Source organism: Cyanidioschyzon merolae, chromosome 20 (genome assembly GCF_000091205.1).
Source record: "Cyanidioschyzon merolae strain 10D DNA, chromosome 20, complete genome".
Taxonomy (NCBI): domain Eukaryota; phylum Rhodophyta; class Bangiophyceae; order Cyanidiales; family Cyanidiaceae; genus Cyanidioschyzon; species Cyanidioschyzon merolae.
This window is the reverse complement of record NC_010146.1, coordinates 870,913-883,544: the sequence shown is the minus strand read 5'-3', so window position 1 is coordinate 883,544 and position 12,632 is coordinate 870,913. Positions and strand designations below refer to the sequence as shown.

Genomic DNA, 12,632 nt, shown 5'->3' with positions numbered 1-12,632 from the left:
CAGCTCAGCTCAGCTTAGCTCAGCTCAGCTCAGCTCAGCTCAGCTCAGCTCAGCTTTGCATTTGTATTGTGCAGGGATCGCTTACCGTGGGACAGACTGCTGCATGTCTCACTCGATGCGACTTTGTTCGTGAGAACGCGTAGACTTGCGCACGGGTAGTTAAAGAGGGGCGATTCGCAGTTCGTTCAGCCAAGACAAGCGAGCGCGACGGCAACAACAGTCCTAGCTAGCGGCGGGTAACACGTCTGGTCGCCCCGAGATCGCTGAACAGCCCGGATCCTTCAAAAACCTCAATCTTCTGAGAAGTGCTCATGGAACCTCGTTCCCAAGCTCTTCTGTCCTGCTGCTAGAAAACGTCGGTTCCCGTCACAACAAGAAGCAGTCACCGAGTATGCAGCTGAGACTGCGTAGAGCTGCGCTTCCTGCCAGTCTACTCTCCCTTGGTCCATTCCAGTCGAAAGCGTCTTTTCTGTTGTCAAAAGCCGCTCTGACGCTCACGGATCTAGCGGTGCGTCAGTCACGTCCGTAACACTCGAGTTTTTCGACGACGCTTGCGATACCTCCACCAGCCCTGAACTACCGTGTTGGGCCGCGTCTCTTGCACAGGAGGGAGCGCAGGGGCACGTTTCAGTGCGTGGACACGCTCGCGTTCAAGAAGGTAACGAAAACGTGTCCGAGAGAGCGTCGATACATACACAGAGAAGGCGAGTCTTAGTAACAGTGCCCATCCAGTCCGTGTGCTTCTCAAGGAGGAAAACAGACGTAGAGCATAGCAACCAGACCATGACCGGGCATCCAAGTGAAGCGGATAGCGAAGAGGGTCTGGTATCTCTTCGAGCAGCGACGTATCGCTCGAGCAGCCTCAAGCAGAGCAGAGCAGAGCAGAGCAGAGGCTCGTTCAAGGTTTCTCTGTCACACGAAGGAAACAAGACGAAATGCACAGGGACGATGCACCGACGGACTGTCCGTCTGCACACATACGCACACGCACACACACACAAATACAGACTCCATGAAACCGAGGCCAGCGTCAGCCGACGAGCAGCTTTTTGAACCTGTCAGGGTAGACGATGAGACGGACATTGCGGCGGACCCGGATCCGCAGCTGGAAACCGTCATCTCAGATGCAGTATCTCTACATCGAGGGGATGTATCCGGAGATCCTCAGGGCGAGCAAATGCAACTGCGCAGCTTGTGCAGGGAAGGGCATGAACGGGAGCCCGACATGGCGGGCGCCCAGCGGTCTACCAGCGAGTGCAAGGACAGCGTCGTGACCCATGTTGACGCTCTGAGCGCTGAATCCAGCGGTCTGAGGTATTCTCTGAACGCCGCATTCACGGAGCACATGAGCGTCCAAATGGCTCATGCAGACAATCTATGGAGGCACTAGATGGAGCCGCACCGGACTCGCCGATGCTCCGGCTGCACGGAGGCAAGAAGCGCAGACTGGCCAACGGTTTCCATGAAATGGACATGGACGTGGACACGCTCAAGGACTTGATCAAGGACATGGACTTGAACATGAACATGAACATGAACCCGATAGTGCATGATGCGTCGTGCTGTTCGGTGGCAGCGCACTGCCGCTCGAGGTGCTGGAACGCGCTCGGGCTGCATTCCTGCTGCGTCTACGAGAGCGTGCAACGAGCGAAGGAATCGATTCTTTCCGATGCTTATCGATGGATGCAGGACAATATGCAGAAATCAAGAGCACGGTTGCGCGCTGATGCCGGTAGAGGAGAAGAGCGTGAAACAGAGCCGGACGCTCGAGATGTTGCACGGTACGCTGAGATAACGTCCGATGCAGCGAGCAACGAGAGCGAGCGGCATGCAGTTGTGTGCGTTTACCTGTCGAAGCGTGTGACGGCCCTTTATGGATCGAGATATGAGCGTCTGTCGAACAACGTTCGGAGATGGCCTCTGCTAGCGAAACGCGCATGAGCTCTGCATCGAACGGACCCCGGAGCGGATCGTTGCGTACAGGCCGTGGGCATTGCCCTGAATCGCTGACGACCTTTGATAAACGAATTCAAGGACATTAGAGAGGCGGCATCTGATTCTCGCCTGGAGCAATTCAGTAGTATGGTATGGTCAGGAATACAACAAGTCTGCAACATCGTATTTATGTAGTCGGAATGGTATCCCTGGGCGACTGCCAATCGAGAATGGTGTTGCATTATTCGATATTACTGAGTTTCTCGCAGAATACACACGTGGCTGCCGAATTTCAACTGGCGAAGCTGCGGTGCATACTTGCGCGCTATGGAGCCACATGAGCTACACGGCTCCAAACGAGCCGAGACCTCAGCACAACGCCATGATGAGCAGGAATGGCAACACCTTTGTCAGCGGTCCCGGATTTGCTGCGCATGCCCGCCCAACAAGCGGGGTTTTGCGCGTGACGTTTTCTGTGGGAACGAATGCGTTTGCGTCCGGCGAGCATGAAGCGCAAGCGATGTTGCTCTGCATCCACTTTGGCTGTCATGGGCATAAACTGAACAAGTCCCAGGTGCCAAGTTTGAAAGGTATCGAAAGACGGAACGGAAAGCACCGCACAAGCGCAGACGAGCGACATGCAAGCGTTGAAGAGATGATCGAGGAGCGCATTCGCACGCTTCCATGACGTTCACTCGTGGACGTGCGCGCGCTTTCGAGCACACCGTAGCCAGCAGCGCCTGCTTGCTTACGCAACCAACCGACTTGAAATGCGTTACGTTCAATCCCGGAAGCACGGATGCATACAAATCTCGATTACTCAGCAGTGGTGCAATGCAGTGAAATCATGCGTCTCTCACGACAGCTTTGTTCCAGAAACGATATAGGGAGTACTGATCGCCTCTGACAGGTCCTGCTGCCGACATCGTCTTGTCCCAGACTATCTTTGTTGAGAGGCTGTTGGTATTCTAGCCAACCACACGGGAGTGCCACCGAAGCGCTACCATCTCAAGCGTGATGAGTGCTGTGCTCTGCGTAGAGCCTATTTGTCATCGAGTCATCGTACGCAACTTGCAGCGTCTACGTTGTCTTGCTCATAAAGGCTTCACACGAACGATGACACCGGAGCCGCACCAGTACCATTGTCTATGTAGCCCAGACGCGGAATACCAGGATGGCGCTGCGCTTGTGTTACGCCTCAAGCAAAGACACGAGGTGCACGAGAGCGCAGCTACCCGCTTGGACGCCATCCTTCTAGCTATGCATTCGTGCACCTCAAATTGCATCTGGATGGGCACTTGCCCAATTCCCAGCCCAGACGGTTCCATCAGTGCTCTGCAGACAACTCGAGGCGTAGGTGTCCCCGGCTTTCACGAGTATCCCAATATGCTCTGCGTGCGCTGCAGGAGCAACTCAAGCCAAGGCATCAATAAGCGCCGACTTGAATGCACCGCTCGAATCGTATGCATTGTTATCAGCCCAAGTCCGTAGCTTGAGAATGCTCTCCACAACAGATAGCTCTGTTGCGGTCGTCGCAAAGCCGCAGTAGCCGAGCCAGTCGTTGGCGACGATCCCCGCTCCAATCACTTCACTGCCTCGGTTGACGGTGCCTGCGACCAGCGGGACCTGCAAGAGGCCGCTGAGCTCATCTAGGTCCTCCACTCTACACATAGGGTGAACAACGCCGCCTTGATTCGTGAAGTAACAGTAACTGCCAACGAGCGCCTCGCCAGCAAGCGTCTGACGAAACGTCTCCACCTGCAGAGTATCCGCTATGATTTCCTCCGTTTCACGATCCAAGTCCGTATGCACCAGCGCAGCGTAGTCGTTACAAGCGATGCAGTTGCCCAGAGCAGATAAACGCTCTTCGACGCGCTGCACTACGATACTCTCGGGTAACGAGTTCCGGATGTGTAGAAGCTCCTGATCGTTCGTGGTGCTCGGAAGCAGTAGGCCGTGCTTATTACCCACGCACAGCCGGCCGATGATGCGGCAACCAGCGACAGAAGCGTGAATGACAGGAATATGATCCGCAAGCTCCGCTTCGAACGCCGAGTAGAACGCTTCACTTCCGCCGACGGCTACCAGGCAGTAAGCGTTCGTGAGTCGGGCGAAACACCCGATATCGTTATTGTTCTCGAACTGAACGCGAAGCGCCATTGAATTAAGCGGTTCACAAGGCTTTTGGAAGCGTGCTTCCCAAGACAGTGTGTCGTGTTGCTTGTACTACGTGTTGCTGGTACCGTGTAGAGCGCGAATCTGCGTTGAACAGCGTCGTGAACCGCGACAAGTCGTCGTTCGGGCGGCCAGCGCGTTACCGGCCGCAGCCGGACGTGCAGCACAACATCGCCCGCAGCGCTTCCTCTGTCGTTCGATCGCGAGCTTCTCAGAGGAATGCGTTTCATGAAACCTTCGATTTGGTATAGTCTGGTACTGGAAACAAGTTCTCAGGTGAATTTATTTTAAGGTTTTTATCGGAAGATGCCAGTGTCGACGCGAACGAGGCAAGGAGGCAGGTCCCGCGCTGCCAAGCAGCACGTCACTTCGGAGGGCGTCTCGAAGGCGACCGGTGGCGCGGCAGCTGCCAGCTCTCCAAGGGCTAGCGCACGAAACCAAAAGCATGATAGACAGACGCTGCGTATGGAAGCAACGAGTCGAAAATCGACCTTAAGTGGCGCTTCCAAGTCTGGCGCCGCGCAGACCGCTTCCGCACGAAGCGTACCAGGTTCGACGACACCTGTGCGCGTGTTACACAAAGCGCACCAGCCTGGCACGTTTGAGGAGGCGGCACCAAGGTCAGGAACGTTATCACCGGAGACGCCAACGAAGGCTCCGAGGCCGTCAAGAACGCTGACGACAGCGACATTGCAGGGAGCGACAGTCGGGGGCGGTGCCTCCACTTTGACAGCAAGTCCAGAGGGATACGAAAATGCTGAAGATATTTTACGTATGTTTGACCTCGATGTGCGATACGGCCCTTGTGTAGGTATCAGTCGCCTCGAGCGCTGGGAACGTGCCCAGGCGCTGGGCCTTGAACCGCCGCTGCTTGTGCGCGACGTACTCACGTCTGCGTCTGGTTTGCCGAGCGCTGCTTCTCTTATGGAACCTATTTTCTCCTTCCCCCAACGGTATCTCTAAAACGTGGGTTACTCAGAAACAAGTAGTGTTTACAAGTTGGACACGAGACGCCAACCTCAAGAAGCAGCCAACAGCCCCAGCAACAATACCTTGATCGAAACCGTCTTACCATATGCCGGCTTTTTTCTGCGAGTACCATACCATGAAGAAAGGCAATCCCAGCCCTGTTGTAACAAATGTAAACGTCGCAATGCCGTACTTCCACTTGCTTGCGTGACTCAAGTCGTACATGTGCGGAGCGTGCAGGTACCCGTACACATCGTGGTGTTCGTCGTGTTCGCCGTGCGTCGCTCGGTTTCTCGCTGTTGTCTGGTGCAGCCCTCGCCGTGGAACGAGAGTCCCTAAGCCCCGGCCGTTAATCGCTCGGAAACTTGTACACAACCTTGACGTCGACATAGCCCCAGATGTGCTTTCCTGGAACAGCCAAGTGAGCGCGAAGCACTGCTGTGCAGCCGTTCCCAGCTGTGACAGACGCGCACAGGCCGCTTCTCGTGACAGACGCGCACAGGCCGCTTCTCGTGACAGACGCGCACAGGCCGCTTCTCGTGACAGACGCGCACAGGCCGCTTCTCGTGACAGACGCGCACAGGCCGCTTCTCGTGACAGACGCGCACAGGCCGCTTCTCGTGACAGACGCGCACAGGCCGCTTCTCGTGACAGACGCGCACAGGCCGCTTCTCGTGACGGACGCTACCCTCAGCGGCAAAGGCGCCGTCTGTGCACGCTGCGCGCCTGCGATCTTGCGGCGATCCGGTGCCGCAGCGTGCGTTCTGGACTTTCATCTGAATTGCGTTCCATCTCCAGGTGCGTTGCGTCAAGTGCTTTTTTTTGCGGTTTATGCTGGACGTTTTCGACATGTGCTCGTTTGGACAAGTAAGAAACCCAAGGGGCGGATATGGACGTGCAAGTCAGGGGTCCTGGCGGGCCCGAGATCGCCGGGTACTGGAAAGGAAACAGAAAAATCCTCTTCTCGCCGACGATCGAGCGAAGAAGAGCAAGTGATGTAGAAGCAAAAGACGAGGAAGAGCGGAGATGTGCGGGACACGGTGCTTGCCCGACAGGACAATGTCGAGACTGTAGTGGCTCTGATGGGGCACGAGTTCTAGCAATTCTTGCACTTGTGAGTTCGACCAGAGGCAACAAACGCATGGAGTTCGTGACCCGGGGCTTCAACGCTGCTATCAATATCAGACGCTGTGTGGTGCTGAAGACGAGACACGACGGCCTGACGTAATCCAGCTTCGTGGGGTTTGCCTCTGAGGTTCGAAGTGTGCCCGGATAAACTGAAACCGTTAGCAGTCGGCCGGCCTAATAAAGGCTGGAAGGCGTCTGGGATTGGCTGAATAGATGTACCCGCCAGCCCCCGGTCGACGTCTGCTTCTTTGCTCGACCGAGCATCTCGCGATATCAGAATCGAAAGGTGCAGGTCCACTGGTCTAACTCGAGCGTACATTCTCAAGTTTGGGATGCTTCCCACAGTCATGAACAAAAGTCTTTGAGGGATTCGTCTCCGACTGCCTGCCTTACCTCCGTATGGTCTCAGGCTCAGATTACGTCGATCTCTCCTGTCTGTTCAGCTCTGTTAATGCCGGTCAAGGGGTATTGATCGTAGCGTCCAAGTCGCCGATTTCGCTGCTTCTGGGTGTTGTTCACGCGATTCATGCACCGGCAAAAGTTGTGATCTACGCACGTTCTTCGAACGCGACCTCGGTTCGTCCCTCGCAGCAGTGACACTTGGCAGCGGTCAGGCGTCCCAGATGTCCATCGCAACAAGTGCCCTCTCTTTTATCGGCGGCTAGTGCAGCTTGAACGCTTGCTTCATCGATTGCCGCATGTACCTGGACACTACGGAAGGCTTCTTTCGGTACCGTCCTGCATTTTCGCACACATCGTCGTATCGCATGATCACATGTTTTTTCTGTGCGATTCACGCAGTAAATAGGGTATCCTCCGCGAGCGCAAGCGCGCAGTGTTCCATTCGAGACGGGATTTATGAAACGCGATCTTGGTCATGATGGAACACGTTTCGGAAGCGGAATCCAGGTTAGAGGAGAGATCGAGAGTTTTCCATCCGCTTATGGTCCACGGGAAGTGATCGTTGCGATAACTGGAGCTCGTGTCCAGTACCCTTTTTTGAATGCAAAGAGAAGAGACAGGGGCCCTTGCGAGCATATCCCGTGACAGGTATTATGCTCCAGGCGAATGCCGATTGGTCGATGCCTCGAAACAGAGGCGGATTTGTGTTTCGAACGAGACAAATGATTCGATGTGAAAAACGCCTTCGAGAGTCGACGTTGAGCTCTGGTTTCGTGGCCAATCCGGCGACGTGCATTACTGCGTGCACGACTCGCTTCAGAACAGTGCGATCGAAACCACGAAGAATACGTGATTTGAACATGATACATGTAACGATAGAAGAATAGCGGAGACTTGGACGCATACGCTGCATCGCGACATTGGTTATTTTCCCAATCATTATTTGTGGGCGCCGCCCCCAGTCATCTTGTTTCTGGGAACGTAACGAATCCCAGGCGCAAAAGCTTCGAAGAACCCACTCCGAACAAAATCGATCAAAAATCGTATACCTATATATGCACCCGTAATCTCCTATGCATGCACTTTTGATCTCTAGGTTGTCCGTTTAACGCTGCAATTTGCGACAAGTCACAACGCAGGGATAGCACGAGCAGTTCAGTATCGCATGTGTATCGATCACAGGTGTCGATCATCGGATGCGAGCCGCGCGCGCGTACGCATTTTCCTGTCCAGCGGGGTACGCGCAAGAGCGCGGAGACCTCGATTGCCCTGCTGCCGCTTCATATTCTTATTCATTAATAGACAAATATGAACCATCTCCGTCGGCTTCCCCGCTAGGTCCGGGCCACAACAAAAGCGCCGCCCTGTGCGCGGAAGCGGCACGTGCCGCCACCGGCCCTCGAGGCGCCACCAGCCGGCGCTGTTTGCTCCCCAGGCCACGCGTCCATACTCGGATCGATCGAATGCCTATTTCTCCTACAATGAACAGAGATTTCTGTTCTGCGATCCGCCTTGCGCTTCCAGGTATCACGCGCTTTGTTTTCATTGAGTTTTACGCGCAGGGTTGGGCACAGGTTTTATACTGAGTCGTCACAGGACGTGGTGGATGTTCGCATCGGTTGCCGCGCTGCTCTCGGGTGCGCGCTGGCGTCCGTGGCCCCGGCGGTACCGCTGGCTCTGCGCGCTTGTTCTGGTGCTGGCGCTTTTGGGCGTTTCCGAATCAGTCAGGGGCGCTTCACCCGACTGGAGCAAGTTTCGAGTGAGCGAGTCTGGTGTCATTTTCGGAACGGACTTCTCTTCCTGCACAGCGCCAATATGTCCAATAGACACGAGCGTGTGGAAGCCAGTGGACCAGGGCTCGATTGGGGCGCCCTCCTTCTGGATTGAAACCGACGTGGATGCGAACGGGATGCGTTACGAGAGCGGTGCGGTGCTCGAGCAGACCAAGAACATTTTCTCGCCAAATAGCGCCGCCGACCCCTATGCAGGCACGTTTCTCCAGTACATCGGGGCCGGCTCTGAGACCCTCACCAACTACGATATCTATGTTGCGATCAATGCCGCAGTTAACGGACTGGCCGGAGTCATGTTTCGCATTCAGGACTCGAATAACTATTACCGCTTCGTGTGGAGTAACACGGAAGAGCCGGGAGTTCGTGCCAGCGGCGCTATTCAGCAGCTGCAGGTTGTCGCGAACGGGAGCTGGAACACGATTGCGACAGCGGCGCACGCGCAGCCGTACCCGCTCGGAGACTTTGTCGAGCTGCACGTGCGCTGCGATCACGCCCGCCTTCAAGTGTTCATTAACGGAGAGCTCTCTGTTGAGACGAGTGACAACACGTTCTCCAGCGGTACCTGGGCCCTCTACAATGCCCGTTGCCCCGGTATTCGATACGCGAATGTGCTGGTGACGGCTAAAAGCGCTGGGAGCGACTCGGTGCCGACACCGCTACCGTTCCCGATCGCCAGCGGCGTGCGGAGCGCTCAGGCAACTATCGCGCCACTCCCTGCCTTCCGGGGAGAATCATCGCGTCGGGTAGTCTTCCCGTTGAATTTTACGGGATTAATGCTGAGCAAATTTACCACTGGCGTGAGTCAAAATATCACGGAAGCGCTATTGCGAAATCCGGATATACGCGAAGCGCTTCTGTCGGACCCGCCGCTGGTGCTGGTCGATCTGCGTGCTGGATCAGTGATCGCCACTTATGCGGGCGTCATCAGCGCAAGTGCTTTAGATGCTTGGCAAACAGCGTTGAATCGCTTTGTATGCAGGGGCCATTTGAGTAACTTGACGGCGCTCGGACCCGTATCTTGTGGCGCGGACAACGTGCTCGCGGTTGATGTCCAGGATCCAAACGAGGCCAACGCTGTGACCGCGGGTCCCGCTCAAGGCATCAGTACAGGTGCCGTAGCTGCCATTGTGGCGGTGCTGATCGTACTCGCTCTGGTATTCGGTGTATTGTTGGTATGGTGCCTTCTGCGCAGACGACGGCAGCGACGAGCTGGCTTCGAGAAAAAAGCGCATTTCGGGGCTGCCTACGGATTTCAAGCAGCTGATGCAGCGGAGAAGGGCACGCTCAGCCCGACGAGTCTCGGGTCTGAGGCAGCGAATGAGCCGCGCTGGGGTATTCCGGGGGGGATCCTGTCCATGGACAGCCTGTCGCCTTTGATGCTCAGTTTGCCGAGCTTCGGGTCGATAGACGATTCTCAAAAACCTTTCAGCATCGTCCAGCGAGTGCAGCGTCTCCTGGTCGCCCTTGTCCACGATCAAGTGGAGCACTTTGGGCAAAGAGATTGGCTTCTTGTTCTCGACGCCCGCACTGCAGTGCTCCTGAAATATGCCCTGGGACCAAACTTGGCCGAATGCTTCCCTTCAGCACGGATATGTCTCCTGGAGCAGCTTCCTCGTTGCGGAAATCGGGAACTAGAGCTCCCAACAATCTATATTCTGGCTCCAACGGGCGACTGGATGACCAGTGTGGCGCGCTATGAGGCTAAGCGAAGCGCTCCAGTGCCGGTGCGGCTCTTGTTGACGCGTTCGCCGAGCGCACCGCTGCCCCGCCGCCACGCCATTTCCTGGGCGGACGTTGACGGAAGCACCGTCTTACTACCCATTCATGTGGACTTTTTCCCGATCGAGGAACAAGTGGTAAGTATCGAGAATCGGGAAGACGTATTTGGTCTCTTGTACGGTGCAGATGCTCCCGAGACCTGCGCCATGCGGTTCCAGCTCATGGAGGAACTCGGTCACCAGATCGGCACCCTACTGCACGGCATGGGTGCAGGCACCTTTGCGAATGAAGCCCCCTGGATTCAGATTCATACCTCTCCTGCGGCTAGTGAACAAGCGACCTGCATTGCCAGGGCGGCTCAGACGTATGCAGCGGTGCATCTCTTGCCGCTGTTCTGTCCAGGTTTGGTGGCAGGGCGCGGTGCCCTGCACCTCCTGCTCATGGATCGTGCCGTGGACCCCGTTACGCCTCTGCTACACGTGAACACCTACCGCGGCATGCTTCTGGAACTGAATGATGCAGCGGGAAACGCCCGACCGCAGTGGCCTTCCGAGCACGATGCGGTCTGGCGAGCGCTGCGACAGTACACGCTATCGGACGCTGTGGCGAAACTGCAGGCGCTCGCGCAGCCGCTCCTCGCATCCAGCGAGCCTGACTCAGATAACCGCGTGACTCATGCGGAATGTATCGACCTGGATCTTGCCTCGCTGAAGCGAGCGCTTGAGAGCCTCCAAGCAGCGGACCCGGCGCAGTTGGAGTTGCTTTCCGCTTTGCGCTGGCATGCAAAGAGCCTGGAGCGTTGTCTCCAAGAACAGCAACAACGAAATCTACTCTATTTATCGGCGTTGGAAAGGTGCATCGTCATGGGTATCAAGCAGGATCAAGGGTCACGAATCAGTTCCGCTACGATGCGCCGTACCGTGGAAAAGGTTCTCGAAGCGGACACGTATGCGCTCTCCGACAAGCTGCGCTTACTGCTGGTGTTCCTTGGATGCCGGGACCCACATCTTGTCAGGGAACTGGTCCAGAAAATTCCGGGACTGGACCTGCAGACGCAAGACTCGCTGATACGAACGGCGAATGCGTTTCTTCAACGCCTTCGTGCCGCCAAGTGGGCAACGCGCTCCGCCCGCGTGCGACGGAGACGGCGAGCTCGAGTGCTGGTACACGAGTCACTTGGATCGCTACTGTTACCGGAGACGATGGCGAGCCAAATTTTGCTCCAGTATATGGGCGCATTCGATCTTCAACAACGACATGAAGTCGCTGAAGGGCACGACGACAGCGCTGTTGCGTCCGACCATGAACACAAGGAGCCGCTGGGGTCACCGGCTGCGGAACTCTTCTTGTCTACGTTGCTCGTGGAGCCGCGAGCGCCGTCGCCAGCGCCCGAGCCTCACGTGACAGCTCCGCTCGCTGCGACGACGACGATGACGACGACGACGACGCCTGCAACCCAGGGACATGATATGACGCACGATGCTGCTGTCGGTATGCAACTGGACGCCATGCCCAGCCAGAACACCCGCAAAGGTATTCATTCTGAGGACGCGCATATGATGCACAGTCCAGGGACAACATGTAATCAAAGCGACGAACAGCGAACGGCAGCCGACACGCAAACGACTCCACGAGTCGTTCAGCAAGTCGACCGGGCGACGCCAGATGTCGACGTCAAACGCAGTGCACGTCGCAGCAGGTTGCGTATCGCTGAAGAAGCAGGCATGCTGGCAGAGGCGCTGTCGCCGTCAAGTCCCCCATCTAGTGCACAAAGGAACGTGCGATCACAAGCGACTGTTTGTGAAGCCTTAGACGGCACAGAGGCACTGCAGCAGCAGCAGCAAGATGCGACTGAAACATTGCCCGAGGACGCTGGAGTGCATGCAGCGTTGGTGGATCGTCTCCAGCGAGCCGCTGAACGTTACCGAAACGATCGCTTCCTGTTCGTGGTACTTGGTGGAGTCACCGCTCTTGAAGTGGAGCAGATACGAGGACTCGCTACACATCTGCAGATTGACGTGGTAATTGGCGGTACAAGCGTGCTCTCCCCACACCAGTACTTGGCATCTATCGAGAGCCTATAAACAGAGCAGTGCATTCTGGAGCTCCTGTACCAGCACGCCGTTTTCATCGTCGTCCTCTGTTTTTCTCGCAGGCACTCAACTAATGGACTGTATCCAGCATGTTGGAAGAGCGTTGCGGGACGACTTTATGATGTCTCTGGTAGCATGCGACAGAGGATCTTAGGTGTAGTATTCAGGCATTCTTCGGTGGGCAGATGCACGGGCCATTCGCTGCCTAGTCCTCGGTCTGGACATGGTGCACCCGACGTGCAACCTATGGACCTCGATCTCCACGACCGTCGTCTCGTCATTCCATTCGTCTCCAAGCGTTCGCTATGAAGCTCTACTGGCAAAGCCACAGTTTCTGAAACTTCCGTACCCATGATACGAAGAGCGGTGAAGGGCCACCAATGGACGCGGGAGAAAGCGCGATGCCACCGGAACGTAT

At 56.2% G+C, this 12,632-nt stretch overlaps 4 protein-coding genes and 1 non-coding gene across 5 annotated transcripts, besides 3 other annotated features; 4 read left to right on the top strand and 1 right to left on the bottom strand.

The window, feature by feature from the left end:
* Positions 1-68: 68 nt before the first annotated feature.
* Positions 69-3,021, top strand: CYME_CMT352T. Its single transcript, XR_002461709.1, has one exon. It is a non-coding gene; the product is annotated as a hypothetical transcript (transcript).
* Positions 3,022-3,348: 327 nt separating this feature from the next.
* CYME_CMT351C (eukaryotic translation initiation factor eIF-6) lies at positions 3,349-4,095 on the bottom strand (the record flags this gene model as incomplete). Its single annotated transcript, XM_005539285.1, has 1 exon — positions 3,349-4,095. One exon carries the CDS (start codon positions 4,093-4,095, stop codon positions 3,349-3,351), a length of 747 nt encoding a protein of 248 aa, XP_005539342.1.
* Positions 4,096-4,416: 321 nt separating this feature from the next.
* On the top strand, positions 4,417-5,073 carry CYME_CMT350C (DNA polymerase delta, subunit D; the record flags this gene model as incomplete). Its single annotated transcript, XM_005539284.1, has 1 exon — positions 4,417-5,073. One exon carries the CDS (start codon positions 4,417-4,419, stop codon positions 5,071-5,073), a length of 657 nt encoding a protein of 218 aa, XP_005539341.1.
* Positions 4,920-5,552: a sequence feature (possible transcribed region).
* A 416-nt stretch (positions 5,553-5,968) lies between these two features.
* CYME_CMT349C (hypothetical protein) lies at positions 5,969-6,307 on the top strand (the record flags this gene model as incomplete). Its single annotated transcript, XM_005539283.1, has 1 exon — positions 5,969-6,307. The coding sequence occupies one exon, from the start codon at positions 5,969-5,971 to the stop codon at positions 6,305-6,307; it is 339 nt and encodes a 112-aa protein (XP_005539340.1).
* Positions 6,308-8,170: 1,863 nt separating this feature from the next.
* Positions 8,171-10,105: a sequence feature (possible transcribed region).
* CYME_CMT347C (hypothetical protein) lies at positions 8,216-12,205 on the top strand (the record flags this gene model as incomplete). The annotated part of the gene is made up of 1 exon (XM_005539282.1): positions 8,216-12,205. One exon carries the CDS (start codon positions 8,216-8,218, stop codon positions 12,203-12,205), a length of 3,990 nt encoding a protein of 1,329 aa, XP_005539339.1.
* Positions 10,948-12,632: part of a sequence feature (possible transcribed region) that runs on past the window's edge.